The 19059-nt window shown below is 43.7% G+C and overlaps 1 protein-coding gene across 1 annotated transcript in view; it reads right to left on the bottom strand.

Moving 5' to 3' along the window:
* MCHR2 (melanin concentrating hormone receptor 2) overlaps positions 1–19059 on the bottom strand; it is a 1458776-nt gene that overhangs the window by 152484 nt on the left and 1287233 nt on the right. The window contains exon 7 of the mRNA XM_085609231.1: positions 5528–5647. Coding sequence (XP_085465357.1) covers positions 5528–5647 — 120 coding nt within the window. The remainder of the gene's footprint in view (positions 1–5527; positions 5648–19059) is intronic.

The following is a 19059-nucleotide window of genomic DNA, read 5'->3' as shown; positions in this document are numbered from 1 at the left end:
CTGTGAAATTTGTGGACAGGAGGGGTGTGTACAAGCTGACTACCATCCATGATGAGAGTACTTCACCTGTGACTGTTTGGGGTCAGGGTGCTGAAGTGCGCAAACCTGTGTGCATTTTAGACTACAATAAGCACATGGGTGGTGTCGATAGAGTAGATCAGAGTTTGGAACCTTACACTGCTGTTCGTAAAGCTTACGTTTGGTATAAGACGTTGGCCATCCATCTCTTGAATTTAGCAACTTTTAATGCTTTTGATGTGTTCAAGGAGTGTTCTCCTGCGTCAAAGATGACTTTTGTTCAGTTTCAGGAGTCTGTGATAGGCAGCCTTGTTGTAGTGGAACAGGCAAGTGTTCCGAGAGTTAGAGTGGTGGAGAATGTGGCTAGATTGAAGGATTGCCACTTTCCTGATTTAATTCCTCCCACGCCCCAAGAAAACAATCCCTATAAGAGATGTAGAGTCTGTTTGCGAAGAAGTATGCGGAAGGAGAGTCGTATGCACTGTGCTGATTGTCCTTCTAATCCTAGGCTGTGTGTTCCCACATGTTTCAGATTGTATCACCCTCAAAAGAGTTTTTGGGAGCAACCGTGAGTCTGATAGTGTACTGCCTGGTCTGTATGTTTTTATATAGTTGTTGTTCAGTTTCACGGTTGGTATTAGAATGATGTCTTTAGTTACTGCTGTTGTTTCTGTAGTTATAGTTTTGTATCTAGTTGCAATTGGTTTGTGTTTTCTTTCTTGTTAAAAAAATGTTGATGACGGTGTCCGTAGACTGGCGCTTGACTGACGGTGTGCTTGGACTAGCACTTGGCCGGTGGTGTGTGTGGACTGGTGCTTGACTGGTGGTGTGTGTGGGCTGGTGCTTGGCTGGCAGTGTATGTGGGCTGGCACTTGGCTGGTGGTATGCATTGGCTGGTGCTTGGTTGGCAGTGTGTGTGGGCTGGCACTTGGCTGGCAGTGTGCGTGGGCTGGCGCTTGGCTGGTGGTATACATGAGCTGGTGGTGTGGGTGGGCTGGTGCTTGGCTGGCGGTATGCGTGGGCTGGTGCTTGGCTGGCAGTGTGCATGGGCTGGAACTTGCCTGGCAGTGTGGGTGGGCTGGCTTTTGGCTGGCAGTGTGTGAGTAGTGACTTGCTGCTGGTCATTACACACTCTGCTAGTCAAACGCCACTGCAGACACTGTCAACCGCCAGCCGGTGTGATTGCTGTGTCAGTCATGTGGGCATATGAAAGTGATTGGCCCTTGAATGGCGCTGTCTGTTGATGTGAATGTTGTAATGTGCTAGGCCCGTGGCTGGCGGTGTGATTGGTCTTGTGTGTCACGTATGAAAGGTGTGTGAATGGCCTGTAAAGAGGTTGGTGCCTTACCGTTGCTTTACAGCTCACAAGCTGTGAGTCATTGGTTCAGGTTTTTAACCTTTTAAATATTAACAGTGCATTTCCTTTTTGTTAAATCTCTTGTTAATAGAATTTTACGCTCTGAACCTTCACTCACCCTCGTGCCAAATCCAACCAGTATGTGTGAGTACTTAAAGAATTGTTCATTTTGAAGTAATATTTGTCTTTGCTGTCTCTCTCTGCCAGGGTGTACATTGTCTCCACATTGTCTGTGGATGTGAGTATTGTAATGTGCTGGGGCCACAGCTGGTGGTGTGAAAGTGTGTGTCAAGTATGAAAGGTGGGTGAATATCCAGTAAAGTGGTTGGTGCCTTGTTGTGGCTTTACAGCTCACGAGCTGTGAATCATTGGTTCATGTTTTTAACCTTTTAATTATTAACAGTGCATTTCCTTTTTGTGAAATCTCTTGTTAATAAAATATACATTTTAAACCTTTCACTCACCCTCGTGCCAAATCCAAATAGTATGTGTGTGTACTTGAGGAACAGATGGATTGTAAGTCATATTTGTCTCTTCTGTATTTCTGTGCTAAGGTGTAGTCTTTCTCTTGGGAAAATTTACCAACTTTAGATATTTCTGTAAAGGGGGGGTGCGGGGTGGTGTGCCTCTCATGGATCCCAACAAGTTTTTGTACTCACAATGCCATGCAAACCTCAAAATGTGACTATAATCACGCATTTTCCTTGCATTACTGTGTCATAATATTCTGGTGTCAGAAAAACCACAATTCTCCTACCACCAAGCATTACCCCCGATCTCACGATAAAAATGGTACCTCACTCACGTGGGTGGGTCAAGTACCCGCGACAGGCAAGGGCCCAAAACGTATTGAGGCAACATCAAAATTACCTATCACAAAACAACTTGGTTTTGCAAGGGGGGTCACCTGGGTTTTTGACCCCGGGCTCGGTGGCCTTCTAGGCAAACTACCAAACCCACATATTTCGGAAAACCAGGCACCCAGGGTAGTCCAGCGAGGTATTAATTGCGTGGATCCGCAAATGTTTTCCTACCCCGAGTCCACTGCAAATCTCAAAATTAGCTGAAAAAAACAAATTTTCCACATATTTTTGTGTGGAATCACCCTGCCGCACAAATGTCCTACACCACAGAGTTCCCCTCAGTCTCCCGAGTAAAGTGATACCTCACTTGTGTGGGTGTTCATTGCAGTATTGGCTAAAAACGTATTTAAAAAAAAATATGGCGCATAGAATTCTCGGTGCTATACCCTTAATCCCTATGTTTTAGGCTCTTCCCAGTCACAGGCCCTTCCCCCACCCACACTAGTGAGGTATCATTTTACTCAGGAGACTGAAGGGAACGCTGTGGGGGAGGACATTTGTGTCGGCACGGTGATTCCACACAAAAATATGTGGAGACTTTTGGTTTTTTCAGCTAATTTTGAGGTTTTCAGCTAAATTTATTAATTTTACCAACTTGTAAAATGCACAAATATCCGTAGGCCGCTCTGCGCTGTTAGCTGGAAGTACGCAGAAGCTGGCAGGAGGCCTATTGGTTAAAAAGCCACGTTTTAATTTGTTTTCTGAACTTTGCAAAAAAAGGGTCGGTTTTCACTGTCAAAATGTGGTGTGTCCACGTTGCGTTTTGGGCTGTTTCCTGTCAGCGGCACTAGGCCTACCCACACAAGTGAGGTACCATTTTTCTCAAAAGACTTTGGGGAACGCCGGGCCAGTGGAATTTCGTGCATCCACTTGGATTCCAGAACTTTCCACCACAGAAATGTGAGGAAAATTTGTTTTTTGTATACAAAGTTTGAGATTTGCAAGGGATTCTGAGTAATGGACCCTGATGAAAGCCTGACAAGTCACCCCATCCTGGATTTCCCTGGGTGTCTAGCTTTAAAAAATGCATAGGTTTGCTAGGTTTCCCTAGGTGCCGGCAGAGCTAGATTTCAAAATCTACAGCTAGGCACTTTGCAAAAAAAGGGTCAGTTTTCACTGTAAAAATGAAGTGTGTCCAAGTTGCGTTTTGGGCCGTTTCCTGCTGCGGGCAATAGGCCTACCCACACAAGTAAGGTATAATTTTTATTAGGAGACTTAGGGTAACACAAAATTGTAGAGAAACTATTATTACCTATTGACTTTTGATGCATTTCTGCCTTTCAAATGAAAGACAATGTGTAAAAAAAAGTCACTTTGAAAAATGTCCTATAATTCTCATGCTAGTATGGGTACTTACAATTTCAGAAATGTGCACATACCTACTGTTTCTAAACTCTATATTTTGTCCCAGTTTCAGAAATACATAGGTGTCTTTCATCCTGATTTTTCACTGTATATATGTTCCCAAATGAATTGCTATACACCCTGTACATAATAAAAAAACATTGCAAGACTCTGCTCAGTTATTGGCTCTGGGTTCGTCGGGTTCTTGGTTAACCTAAAAATCCTATATATCCCCACAACCAAAAAGGTCCAGTGGATATAACCGTATATTGCTTTCAAACATCTGTCATAATTAGAAGAAGTTACACGTGAAAACATTGGCACAAATGGCTGGGTTTATTTCAATTAATTTTTGATTTTTCCTATTTTCAACTGTTAGTTTCTATAAAGAAACCTTGAAGGATCTACACAATGACCCCTTGCTGAATTCAGAATTGTGTCTACTTTTCTAAAATGTATAGCTTTCCATGATCCATTATTGCTTTCATACCCATTTCTACCATTAACAGGAACAAGGTTGAAAGCACAAAAAATAGCAAAAATAGGCAATGCCCCAGTAAAATGCCAAAAACTGTTTAAAAAATGTTGGTTTTCTGACAAACGTCTGTCAGTCCTTGTAAGCTGGGAAAATGGTGATTTCAGCACCAGAAACCCTTTGTTGATACCATTTGCTGGGAAAAAAACAAACGCTTTTATTTGCAGCACTTTTTTCCCCCAAAAACAAAATGGAGCTGTATTTTGGCTAATTTCTGGGCCCCCTCCAGGGGAATCCACAAACCCTGGGTACCTTTAGAATCCCCGTGATGTTGGAAGAAAAGGACGCAAATTTGGCGTGGCTACCTTTTGTGGTCAAAAACTTACAGGGGCCTAAGCAAGAACTACCCCAAATAGCCAACAAAAAGCACAGGGAGGGGGAATGGCCTAGCAGCGAAGGGGTTAATTAATGCCTTGTACATCATTTTCTGTGCATTTTAGTTTGGGTTGTATTTACTGCCCACACTATAAATATACTTGTATTTTTTAAATATAATTAAAATGATCATGTAACACAAATCCTCTGCCGGGCAATCTTTAATGCCGTGATATAATTGTGCTGAACTGTTCATAGACATGGCGTACACACCTCCTTTCAGTTAACTGTTGCCTGTTCATCCATGTCTACCCAGATAGGCAATGATCTACGTTCTGCTGCAGAAGTTATTTTCTGAACATTGAATGTCAGGAACACTCAGCATTCTCCCTTCGAGTGCTTTGTGACCCCTTCATATGAGTGCCCAGATGAACATTCCTAAAGGAGGTTTGGGCCTCTAGACAAAGTGGAAAAAGAGGACCCCTAATTGAAGAAATGTTGAATTAATTGTAGGCACAGTCAACTGTGGCCAAAGATGAATTCACAGTTACACTCGTATTTCCTAATGAATGTCATTAAAAAAGTACACGTCAGGGAAAAGAAACATTAGCACAAACCTTGGATGAGCAGCAAATTCTATAAAAAGGTAGCTGATTTGATCTGACAGTTGCAGGCCACAATGACATAATCTTCCAAATGTGTAAGATCGAGACCACCACTACTCATAATTGTGTTGCCAACAGAAGCATATACAAGAAATTCAATTAGAAGCCATAACGTTTTTAGATATTGCAAGGATCATTCATGGAAGGATTTTGCAATGAGTCAGAGGTAAAGTGAAGCTTCAGCCAATCAAATGAGTGAAGGGAGCTGGTAGCACCCTATGATAGCGGCTAAGATGCTTTGCTACAATTATCCCACCCCTGTGTTTTTGCATTCTTTTGGGGTTCACTCTCCCTGGACTGCTGATCCCTCCCACTTGGAAAAGTCTAAAACCATCTCAAATGTCTGTGGAATTGAAATTCAGTTCAAAGACATTGTTAAAAAATTACATTTAAACAGTATCTGACAAAATTGAGCAAAAATAATACTGACCGTCCTGCTCTTTTATTCTGCCTGTACATTTCCCATGTGTAACACAAAATTAATATGTAGCAGGCCAGTATCAGAGGCAGTGGAAAGAAGAATGTAGTAATGGTCAAATAGAGCGTATACCTAGAATTAAAAAGCAGAGCATTAATAATCACAGTTCATGCCTGATAAAATACGTATACCTAGAAATGAAATAAAAAAGCAGAGCAATAAAAATCATAGCTCATGTGAAATAAAATACGTACACCTAGACAAAAAAGCGGAGCCTGAATAAAAACAGTTCAAGCCTGATAAAACACTTATATCTAGAAATAAAAAAGCCGAGCATCAATAATCACAGTTCATGTCTGAAAAATACTCATAACTAGAAATAAAATAAAAAAGCGTAGCATTTATAATCACAGTTTATACCTGATAAAATACTTACACCAAGAAATAAAATAAAAAATGATGGTTAAAAATCATAGCTCATGTCTAATAAAATATGTCTACATAAAAATAAAAAGCAGAACTTTGTTAATCATAGTTCAAGCCTGATAAATATTTATAGCTAGAAATAAAATTAAAAAAGCAGAGCATTGATAATCACAGTTCACGCCTGATAAAATACTCTTTCCAGCTTCCGCAGTGTCACAATGCATATATTTTTGTTTTCCTGAGGCGAAGTGAAGAATTTGAGACACCCAAGAACCATTGTTTATTTCGCATTCAGTGATAACGCAATGCATGTTGGGTAAGCTGTCTGTCATGCTGACTGAATAAATAAAACCTCGGAGTGGCAGCGAATTGGCATTAGCAAAGCCAAAAGGGCACGCCATTTCAAGCTTTTGTCTTGAAATATCATGTCATCCTTCAGCACTGCCCTCATAACAGGGCACGTGCAGACATTTACAGTCTGCAGAACCTTGACATATTGCAGTGTGCAAAGAAACACATTTCTTTCCACCTCGAGCTAACCGGTTCATATTCATGGTTAAGCACTGTCCTTCACACTGTGAGTTACAAATTGTCAGAGTAACAAGCTGACTAACAGTTGTCAAATCGAAATGATTACTAATTCACACGGCCAAATTACAAATTATCCCTGTCATTGAAAATACTGCAGCAATTTCCAGACTGCATAGCCCCATTACTGGTAACTTTGAGCAGTGTGTCATAAGTAGACAAACACCATTGTGCCCTCGCTATGATAATACGTCTTGAGCAGCAGTGTGCTAAAACGGCATTTCCGCATGCCAAGCAGGAAGGTTAGGGTCTGCAGCCTCTACTGGGAGTAAATTAACATAAGCATTGTTTGCTCAAGTTTATCATGTTAAACATTACCTCTTAATATGACTCAGAGAAGGGGGTGATCAATGACCCCCTACCTGTTTCGGAAATAATGTGGAGAGGCAGCAAATGTGAGTTTAGAGATTTCTGCTGAGCAGATACCATGTTGTATGCAGCTGCTCACCAAACATTTTTGTTATACGAATACAAAATCCCCCCCCTCCAAATCCCTAATGACCTTGATATCCTCGGCGCTTTCTCCCAGAATGTGGGAGTCATGTAGTTTGGGACCACCAGGTTTTTACTGGTGGTTCAGAACAGAAGAAAAGTACATCAGAAAGCCTGCCTTAAATAAATTGGATAATCTGAGAATATACCTGCCAACTTGAAGAACAATCTCACCATGTAAGGAGGGGGCGGGGCCTTGAAGGGGTGGGGACTCATGCCGAGAAGTACTTACGAGACACATTGGAACCCCACCCCGGCCCCAGGCCCCCTCCCCCCAAAAAAACTTGCTGAGGCTGGTGCCGATGTCCTGGGGTGCTTTCACATCCCTTAAAGGAGGTTAGCAATTCAAAGCCTAGGAAAATGACCTGTAAAACCGCTATTCACAGTGGTTTTCAGCTCGTCTTCCCTGCCACCATGTCATATCAGCTCCTCAAAGGAGACAGTGTGATGGAAACCAATATCGTGTGTCACACAGTAGCACTGTGTGAGTTGCAGATATGTGAGAACGGCCGATAATCTGAGAAACTTACACTGATGGCTCCATCTCCACAGGGCTGTTGGTGTAGTGCGCTGCTAAAAGAGCCAGCGTGGGCACTGCCAACAAAAGCGTGACCGTCCACCTAACTCTAAATAGAACAGGTGGTGAGTGGTGGGAGAGGGTGGCAGGATGCCAGGTATTGGAGTTTAATTTTAGCGATGAAGGGTGGGAGTTAAATGGTGGAGTTGGCAAGTTACTGAGCTATTTTTAATCAGTAGCACGTGGTAGGACAGGGTGCTTCAAGGGTGGAGTGGGAGGATGGCAGGATGAAAGGTATATTTTGTGCATTTGCAAGGAAGCACTAACAGAGGTGGTGGGGTCGATGGCAGGACACAATGTTAATGATTTTTATGTTTTTAAAATAATTTAGGGGAGTAGGTGGGAAGGGGGGAAGCTATGTGATGCACGACTTCACTCTGTCATCTTTATACTTACACAGCTAGTCCATAGAAACAAAAATGGTAAAGGGCAAGTCCTTATTTTGTGAAACAACTTATACGTTTCTGATCACAAAAAGAGTGTTTGCAAATTGCGACCACTTTTTGCTACCCAAACTATAGCACATCTGGCCCAAGGTCTGGAAATGGCAACACCCAACCTTAAAACCAAATGTTCTCTTGCTTTCTGTTTCTGCTTGGGAATAGGAGAGAAAATATTCTACTACAACTTCATTCAAGCTAAATACACACATGGCCAGTGCTCAATTTGTAAAAAAAATAAGTGCCAAGACTCTCGTCAGGAAGCCACTGCATCATGCACAACACATCACCCCTCCCATTATTGTCAATGACAGTAACCATACAACTCCTAACCATCACACTCCTACAGGTGTGACAATTCGGGCTACTTCAAAGCTATTAGAATGGCTTATGTTATGTTACTTTTAATGTATATTGAATAATAATTAACTGTTGTTGTGGTCATCTATAAATTAGCCAGACAGCGCCACCTTGGTGGAAGACTGTCTCAAGCACCAGTGTTGACATTTGAGTGCCGGTATCGAGCACCAGGAACCACCAGCTCAAATTAGGCACTGCATATGGCTTTTACAAACACTGAAATGTGTCTAAAGCATGAGGAAGCATTGGTTCAGGCTGCCTGTACGTGGCAGGGGCTGCTTTGGATATGCTGAAACCTATCTGTGCTACCAATCTGTGCAATAGTTAAGTGCAATGTCATTGTTTAACTTTTACAGCATGTCACTGCATTGTAGGACCAATAGCTTTGCACGTACCTAGGGCCATTCTATCTGAGTACTCTGATTTGTGACCACCCATTATTGCTGTACTGTGAGCAAATGACAGTGCTCTCAATCAGTGTGGCGGAAAGAGGGTTCTGTAGTAGATTTTGCATGGTTGTCTGGTTGAACAAAGCAAAGGGACATGTGCTTAAAGCAGGTTATCTGAGAGTGGGGTGGCTCTCACACAAAATGTTGATTGTAGGAAAGAAGGATATAATTCTTATGGTTACCCCCACTTTTAGCTTCATGTTACACTGTTTTTGACTAGTCTGACTGGGATCCTGCAAATTGTCAGTGTAACAAGCTGACTAACAGTTGTCAAATTGAAATGATTACTAATTCACACGGCCAAATTACAAATTATCCCTGTCATTGAAAATACTGCAGCAATTTCCAGACTGCATAGCCCCATTACTGGTAACTTTGAGCAGTGTGTCAGAAGTAGACAAACACCATTGTGCCCTCGCTATGATAATACGTCTTGAGCAGCAGTGTGCTAAAACGGCATTTCCGCATGCCAAGCAGGAAGGTTAGGGTCTGCAGCCTCTACTGGGAGTAAATTAACATAAGCATTGTTTGCTCAAGTTTATCATGTTAAACATTACCTCTTAATATGACTCAGAGAAGGGGGTGATCAATGAACCCCCTACCTGTTTCGGAAATAATGTGGAGAGGCAGCAAATGTAAGTTTAGAGATTTCTGCTGAGCAGATACCATGTTGTATGCAGCTGCTCACCAAACATTTTTGTTATACGAATACAAAATCCCCCCCCTCCAAATCCCTAATGACCTTGATATCCTCGGCGCTTTCTCCCAGAATGTGGGAGTCATGTAGTTTGTGACCACCAGGTTTTTACTGGTGGTTCAGAACAGAAGAAAAGTACATCAGAAAGCCTGCCTTAAATAAATTGGATAATCTGAGAATATACCTGCCAACTTGAAGAACAATCTCACCATGTAAGGAGGGGGCGGGGCCTTGAAGGGGTGGGGACTCATGCCGAGAAGTACTTACGAGACACATTGGAACCCCACCCCGGCCCCAGGCCCCCTCCCCCCAAAAAAACTTGCTGAGGCTGGTGCCGATGTCCTGGGGTGCTTTCACATCCCTTAAAGGAGGTTAGCAATTCAAAGCCTAGGAAAATGACCTGTAAAACCGCTATTCACAGTGGTTTTCAGCTCGTCTTCCCTGCCACCATGTCATATCAGCTCCTCAAAGGAGACAGTGTGATGGAAACCAATATCGTGTGTCACACAGTAGCACTGTGTGAGTTGCAGATATGTGAGAACGGCCGATAATCTGAGAAACTTACACTGATGGCTCCATCTCCACAGGGCTGTTGGTGTAGTGCGCTGCTAAAAGAGCCAGCGTGGGCACTGCCAACAAAAGCGTGACCGTCCACCTAACTCTAAATAGAACAGGTGGTGAGTGGTGGGAGAGGGTGGCAGGATGCCAGGTATTGGAGTTTAATTTTAGCGATGAAGGGTGGGAGTTAAATGGTGGAGTTGGCAAGTTACTGAGCTATTTTTAATCAGTAGCACGTGGTAGGACAGGGTGCTTCAAGGGTGGAGTGGGAGGATGGCAGGATGAAAGGTATATTTTGTGCATTTGCAAGGAAGCACTAACAGAGGTGGTGGGGTCGATGGCAGGACACAATGTTAATGATTTTTATGTTTTTAAAATAATTTAGGGGAGTAGGTGGGAAGGGGGGAAGCTATGTGATGCACGACTTCACTCTGTCATCTTTATACTTACACAGCTAGTCCATAGAAACAAAAATGGTAAAGGGCAAGTCCTTATTTTGTGAAACAACTTATACGTTTCTGATCACAAAAAGAGTGTTTGCAAATTGCGACCACTTTTTGCTACCCAAACTATAGCACATCTGGCCCAAGGTCTGGAAATGGCAACACCCAACCTTAAAACCAAATGTTCTCTTGCTTTCTGTTTCTGCTTGGGAATAGGAGAGAAAATATTCTACTACAACTTCATTCAAGCTAAATACACACATGGCCAGTGCTCAATTTGTAAAAAAAATAAGTGCCAAGACTCTCGTCAGGAAGCCACTGCATCATGCACAACACATCACCCCTCCCATTATTGTCAATGACAGTAACCATACAACTCCTAACCATCACACTCCTACAGGTGTGACAATTCGGGCTACTTCAAAGCTATTAGAATGGCTTATGTTATGTTACTTTTAATGTATATTGAATAATAATTAACTGTTGTTGTGGTCATCTATAAATTAGCCAGACAGCGCCACCTTGGTGGAAGACTGTCTCAAGCACCAGTGTTGACATTTGAGTGCCGGTATCGAGCACCAGGAACCACCAGCTCAAATTAGGCACTGCATATGGCTTTTACAAACACTGAAATGTGTCTAAAGCATGAGGAAGCATTGGTTCAGGCTGCCTGTACGTGGCAGGGGCTGCTTTGGATATGCTGAAACCTATCTGTGCTACCAATCTGTGCAATAGTTAAGTGCAATGTCATTGTTTAACTTTTACAGCATGTCACTGCATTGTAGGACCAATAGCTTTGCACGTACCTAGGGCCATTCTATCTGAGTACTCTGATTTGTGACCACCCATTATTGCTGTACTGTGAGCAAATGACAGTGCTCTCAATCAGTGTGGCGGAAAGAGGGTTCTGTAGTAGATTTTGCATGGTTGTCTGGTTGAACAAAGCAAAGGGACATGTGCTTAAAGCAGGTTATCTGAGAGTGGGGTGGCTCTCACACAAAATGTTGATTGTAGGAAAGAAGGATATAATTCTTATGGTTACCCCCACTTTTAGCTTCATGTTACACTGTTTTTGACTAGTCTGACTGGGATCCTGCAAATTGTCAGTGTAACAAGCTGACTAACAGTTGTCAAATTGAAATGATTACTAATTCACACGGCCAAATTACAAATTATCCCTGTCATTGAAAATACTGCAGCAATTTCCAGACTGCATAGCCCCATTACTGGTAACTTTGAGCAGTGTGTCAGAAGTAGACAAACACCATTGTGCCCTCGCTATGATAATACGTCTTGAGCAGCAGTGTGCTAAAACGGCATTTCCGCATGCCAAGCAGGAAGGTTAGGGTCTGCAGCCTCTACTGGGAGTAAATTAACATAAGCATTGTTTGCTCAAGTTTATCATGTTAAACATTACCTCTTAATATGACTCAGAGAAGGGGGTGATCAATGAACCCCCTACCTGTTTCGGAAATAATGTGGAGAGGCAGCAAATGTAAGTTTAGAGATTTCTGCTGAGCAGATACCATGTTGTATGCAGCTGCTCACCAAACATTTTTGTTATACGAATACAAAATCCCCCCCCTCCAAATCCCTAATGACCTTGATATCCTCGGCGCTTTCTCCCAGAATGTGGGAGTCATGTAGTTTGTGACCACCAGGTTTTTACTGGTGGTTCAGAACAGAAGAAAAGTACATCAGAAAGCCTGCCTTAAATAAATTGGATAATCTGAGAATATACCTGCCAACTTGAAGAACAATCTCACCATGTGAGGAGGGGGCGGGGCCTTGAAGGGGTGGGGACTCATGCCGAGAAGTACTTACGAGACACATTTGAACCCCACCCTGGCCCCAGGCCCCCTCCCCCCAAAAAAACTTGCTGAGGCTGGTGCCGATGTCCTGGGGTGCTTTCACATCCCTTAAAACAGGTTGGCAATTCAAAGCCTAGGAAAATGACCTGTAAAACCGCTATTCACAGTGATTTTCAGCTCGTCTTTCCTGCCACCATGTCATATCAGCTCCTCAAAGGAGACAGTGTGATGGGAGCCAATATTGTGTGTCACACAGTAGTACTGTGTGAGTTGCAAATATGTGAGAACGGCCGATAATCTGAGATACTTACACTGATGGCTCCATATCCACAGGGCCGTTGGTATAGTGTGCTGCTAAAAGAGCCAGCGTGGGCACTGCCAACAAAAGCGTGACAGTCCACCTAACTCTAAATAGAACAGGTGGTGAGTGGTGGGAGAGGGTGGCAGGATGCCAGGTATTGGAGTTTAATTATAGCGATGAAGGGTGGGAGTTAAATGGTGGAGTTGGCAAGTTACTGAGCTATTTTTAATCAGTAGCACGTGGTAGGACAGGGTGCTTCAAGGGTGGAGTGGGAGGATGGCAGGATGAAAGGTATATTTTGTGCATTTGCAAGGAAGCACTAACAGAGGTGGTGGGGTCGATGGCAGGACACAATGTTAATGTTTTTATGTTTTTAAAATAATTTAGGGGAGTAGGTGGGAAGGGGGAAGCTATGTGATGCACGACTTCACTCTGTCATCTTTATACTTACACAGTTAGTCCATAGAAACAAAAAATGGTAAGGGCAAGTCCTTATTTTGTGAAACAACTTATAAGTTTCTGATCGCAAAAAGAGTGAATGCAAATTGCGACCACTTTTTGCTACCCAAACTATGGCACATCTGGCCCAAGGTCTGGAAATGGCAACACCCAACCTTAAAACCAAATGTTCTCTTGCTTTCTATTTCTGCTTGGGAATAGGAGAGAAAATATTCTACTGCAACTTCATTCAAGCTAAATACACACATGGCCAGTGCTCAATTTGTAAAAAAAATAAGTGCCAAGACTCTCGTCAGGAAGCCACTGCATCATGCACAACACATCACCCCTCCCATTATTGTCAATGACAGTAACCATACAGCTCCTAACCATCACACTCCTACAGGTGTGACAATTCGGGCTACTTCAAAGCTATTAGAATGGCTTATGTTATGTTACTTTTAATGTATATTGAATAATAATTAACTGTTGTTGTGGTCATCTATAAATTAGCCAGACAGCGCCACCTTGGTGGAAGACTGTCTCAAGCACCAGTGTTGACATTTGAGTGCCGGTATCGAGCACCAGGAACCACCAGCTCAAATTAGGCACTGCATATGGCTTTTACAAACACTGAAATGTGTCTAAAGCATGAGGAAGCATTGGTTCAGGCTGCCTGTACGTGGCAGGGGCTGCTTTGGATATGCTGAAACCTATCTGTGCTACCAATCTGTGCAATAGTTAAGTGCAATGTCATTGTTTAACTTTTACAGCATGTCACTGCATTGTAGGACCAATAGCTTTGCACGTACCTAGGGCCATTCTATCTGAGTACTCTGATTTGTGACCACCCATTATTGCTGTACTGTGAGCAAATGACAGTGCTCTCAATCAGTGTGGCGGAAAGAGGGTTCTGTAGTAGATTTTGCATGGTTGTCTGGTTGAACAAAGCAAAGGGACATGTGCTTAAAGCAGGTTATCTGAGAGTGGGGTGGCTCTCACACAAAATGTTGATTGTAGGAAAGAAGGATATAATTCTTATGGTTACCCCCACTTTTAGCTTCATGTTACACTGTTTTTGACTAGTCTGACTGGGATCCTGCAAATTGTCAGTGTAACAAGCTGACTAACAGTTGTCAAATCGAAATGATTACTAATTCACACGGCCAAATTACAAATTATCCCTGTCATTGAAAATACTGCAGCAATTTCCAGACTGCATAGCCCCATTACTGGTAACTTTGAGCAGTGTGTCAGAAGTAGACAAACACCATTGTGCCCTCGCTATGATAATACGTCTTGAGCAGCAGTGTGCTAAAACGGCATTTCCGCATGCCAAGCAGGAAGGTTAGGGTCTGCAGCCTCTACTGGGAGTAAATTAACATAAGCATTGTTTGCTCAAGTTTATCATGTTAAACATTACCTCTTAATATGACTCAGAGAAGGGGGTGATCAATGAACCCCCTACCTGTTTCGGAAATAATGTGGAGAGGCAGCAAATGTAAGTTTAGAGATTTCTGCTGAGCAGATACCATGTTGTATGCAGCTGCTCACCAAACATTTTTGTTATACGAATACAAAATCCCCCCCCTCCAAATCCCAAATGACCTTGATATTCTCGGCGCTTTCTCCCAGAATGTGGGAGTCATGTAGTTTGTGACCACCAGGTTTTTACTGGTGGTTCAGAACAGAAGAAAAGTACATCAGAAAGCCTGCCTTAAATAAATTGGATAATCTGAGAATATACCTGCCAACTTGAAGAACAATCTCACCATGTGAGGAGGGGGCGGGGCCTTGAAGGGGTGGGGACTCATGCCGAGAAGTACTTACGAGACACATTTGAACCCCACCCTGGCCCCAGGCCCCCTCCCCCCAAAAAAACTTGCTGAGGCTGGTGCCGATGTCCTGGGGTGCTTTCACATCCCTTAAAACAGGTTGGCAATTCAAAGCCTAGGAAAATGACCTGTAAAACCGCTATTCACAGTGGTTTTCAGCTCGTCTTTCCTGCCACCATGTCATATCAGCTCCTCAAAGGAGACAGTGTGATGGGAGCCAATATTGTGTGTCACACAGTAGCACTGTGTGAGTTGCAGATATGTGAGAACGGCCGATAATCTGAGATACTTACACTGATGGCTCCATATCCACAGGGCCGTTGGTATAGTGTGCTGCTAAAAGAGCCAGCGTGGGCACTGCCAACAAAAGCGTGACAGTCCACCTAACTCTAAATAGAACAGGTGGTGAGTGGTGGGAGAGGGTGGCAGGATGCCAGGTATTGGAGTTTAATTATAGCGATGAAGGGTGGGAGTTAAATGGTGGAGTTGGCAAGTTACTGAGCTATTTTTAATCAGTAGCACGTGGTAGGACAGGGTGCTTCAAGGGTGGAGTGGGAGGATGGCAGGATGAAAGGTATATTTTGTGCATTTGCAAGGAAGCACTAACAGAGGTGGTGGGGTCGATGGCAGGACACAATGTTAATGTTTTTATGTTTTTAAAATAATTTAGGGGAGTAGGTGGGAAGGGGGAAGCTATGTGATGCACGACTTCACTCTGTCATCTTTATACTTATACAGTTAGTCCATAGAAACAAAAAATGGTAAGGGCAAGTCCTTATTTTGTGAAACAGCTTATAAGTTTCTGATCGCAAAAAGAGTGTTTGCAAATTGCGACCACTTTTTGCTACCCAAACTATGGCACATCTGGCCCAAGGTCTGGAAATGGCAACACCCAACCTTAAAACCAAATGTTCTCTTGCTTTCTATTTCTGCTTGGGAATAGGAGAGAAAATATTCTACTGCAACTTCATTCAAGCTAAATACACACATGGCCAGTGCTCAATTTGTAAAAAAAATAAGTGCCAAGAATCTCGTCAGGAAGCCACTGCATCATGCACAACACATCACCCCTCCCATCTTTGTCAATGACAGTAACCATACAACTCCTAACCATCACACTCCTACAGGTGTGACAATTCGGGCTACTTCAAAGCTATTAGAATGGCTTATGTTATGTTACTTTTAATGTATATTGAATAATAATTAACTGTTGTTGTGGTCATCTATAAATTAGCCAGACAGCACCACCTTGGTGGAAGACTGTCTCAAGCACTAGTGTTGACATTTGAGTGCCGGTACCGGGAACCAGGAACCACCAGCTCAAATTAGGCCCTGCATATGGCTTTTACAAACACTGAAATGTGTCTAAAGCATGAGGAAGCATTGGTTCAGGATGTCTGTACGTGGCAGGGGCTGCTTTGGATATGCTGAAACCTCTCTGTGCTACCAATCTGTGCAATAGTTAAGTGCAATGTCATTGTTTAACTTTTACAGCATGTCACTGCATTGTAGGACAAATAGCTTTGCACGTACCTAGGGCCCTTCTATCTGAGTACTCTGATTTGTGACCACCCATTCTTGCTGTACTGTGAGCAAATGACAGTGCTCTCAATCAGTGTGGCGGAAAGAGGGTTCTGTAGTAGATTTTGCATGGTTGTCTGGTTGAACAAAGCAAAGGGACATGTGCTTAAAGCAGGTTATCTGAGAGTGGGGTGGCTCTCACACAAAATGTTGATTGTAGGAAAGAAGGATATGATTCTTATGGTTACCCCCACTTTTTGCTTCATGTTACACTGTTTTTGACTAGTCTGACTGGGATCCTGCTATTCAGGACCCTAGTCTATCTGTTTTCTTCCTAAAATGTTATGTCATGTACTTAGGTACACTCCAGATTGGACACTGGGGCCCCTTGTCAGTCCCTAGTATATGGTACCCAGGTACCCAGGCATAGGTACCCCAGAGGCCTCCCATGAGTTGAAACATGTATTATGCCACCCATGAGAGGCCATGCAAAATGGATCTACAGGCCTGCCATTGCAGCCTGCATAGGTTGGTGCATGCACCTTATAAGATATAGGTTGACTATTTCTAAGGGTCACTACACTTAAAACCTGTAAGTCACCCCTATAGCAGGCCTTAACAATCCTGAAGGCAGGGTGCTTGGTTGTAAGTGAGAGGGTGCCACTGCATGAGCAGGACACGCCTGCAGCCTACAGAGTCCATTCTCCCGGGATGTCAGTGCTACAGCCATTTACGACATATAGAGTGGCATTATGCGACCACGTGATGACCAAATCTACAACGGCTGAAAGTAACCCTATGGTGTTTGGTGTCAAACATTGTGGAATCATACCCTCACAGCGGTAACCGGTGTGGGAGGTATGATTCCACCCCTCAGAAACAATCTTTGTGAGGTCCCTGGTGTTCCCGATACCATCCTTCTAGTCCCGGGCAGCCCAAAATGGTTGCTGCCGACTAGACACACATTTTTGCCCTCCTGCTGCTGAGCCAAGCTCGAGCATGGAAAGGCAGAACAATAGGCATCCTGTCACAGGGAGGTGTGACCACCTTCCAGAAGACAGAATTGTGTGTATTAGGCCTGGCTGGGTGCGCTTGCCAGCGACTGAAAGTGTGCATGAGAGACTGCAATACCTGTACCCCTGTGCACTCCATAGTTTTGCAAGTGCATATGCTTGTTGACGTTCCCAAAACAAGTGCACTGGGCTCCGAGTAGCACCAGCCTCTGGCACCATTTCCACCATAGAACTTTGGCCTCCTCACACAGAGTGCTCCGTGCGCTGTTGCTTTGTAATTCTGCTGGAGGTCTCCTCGCGACTCCTGTGCCTCCAGCCTGTGAGTCCTCTTGAGGGTCATCTTTGCTTTTCTTGGGGTCCCTTGGTTGCTCCAGGCTAGCCCCAACTCCCCTGTGTTTTGTGAGTCTCCTGGACCTTGCTGGTCCGAACCGTAACTCCTCTTGACCATCTTTGTGTGTTGCTACTGCCAAGGCTTTTTGGTGCTCCAGCTGGACACCGACCCTTCAGCATTCAACATCCTTTGTTGGGCAGATCGTATCTGGATCCTGGTTCTCCTCGACATCTCCTGGTCCCGGTGGCCGAAGAGTCAAGAACCCCCTCAACACACCTGAAGCACCCGACATCGGTGGGCATTCGTCTACCGAGCCCCTGGTCACTCCTGAGTGACTCAGACTCTGTACCCCCTGCTCTCAGGTGTTCTTCGACAAGAATCCACCTTTGGATTCCAACTGACACTTTTCTTCTTTCCCGCAGTGGCCTTTCCTTGAAGATCGACGGCGGTTTCCGACACCAATTCAGCCCTATGCACCCGGCATCCTTGGGATAGGTAACTCTGGTACTACGGTATCCACGTGTGGCGTGGCTATTCAACCTCCTATGATCCAAAAGGCTTCCTCGTAATCAACTGGGAAGGGTCCTTAAACTTTAAAACTGCAACCGCGACTCTCCCATTGAACTGTACGTAGCACACGGTTGTGCTCTCACACTGCACCCGTCCTCCGTGGGGTCGCCACTTACTCACCTTGAGTGGTTCCTTGGGGTCCCAGCGATTCTACATCCTCTAGACACTGTCTTGACTCGAGTTGTGGTTCTTATACCACTATTTTAGTATATGGTTTGGTCTCCCCCTGGAGGCCACTGTGTATTATTGCTACTTACGATTGTTTCTGTGCTACAGTATTGTGTACTTTGTGTTTATGTGCATGTAGTAGATACTGTGAGGTATTTAGAGTGTGTTATAATAATTAAATACATATCTTTATAACTACTGTGTGGTTCTACTTTCATTTAACCAATACAAAAAGGTTGCATTCTGGTAAAACAAGCTGCTTAACATTCCTTCAAGACTAAGCCTGAAGGCTGCTTTCCACTGCTACCACTTGGATAGCTTCCTAAGGTTATCTTTGACCTCTTAAATCACCATAAGGTTTGTTTGGACTGGTACAGGGTGCTCACTTTAATTAGTGGACAGCATACACCAGGCCAACTTCTCACACTGAGATACTGGCAAAGTAGTCGAAGCTGAGCTAGTCTGTCCGTTCAGAATGTATGAGCTCTTAGAAACAACATCCGGTCCTCAGTTCTCTAGAGCTCCT

This window comes from Triturus cristatus, chromosome 6 (genome assembly GCF_964204655.1).
Source record: "Triturus cristatus chromosome 6, aTriCri1.1, whole genome shotgun sequence".
In the NCBI taxonomy this organism is placed as follows: Eukaryota; Metazoa; Chordata; class Amphibia; order Caudata; family Salamandridae; genus Triturus; species Triturus cristatus.
The sequence above is the reverse complement of the archived record's forward strand: the minus strand, read 5'-3'. Positions and strand labels throughout refer to the sequence as shown.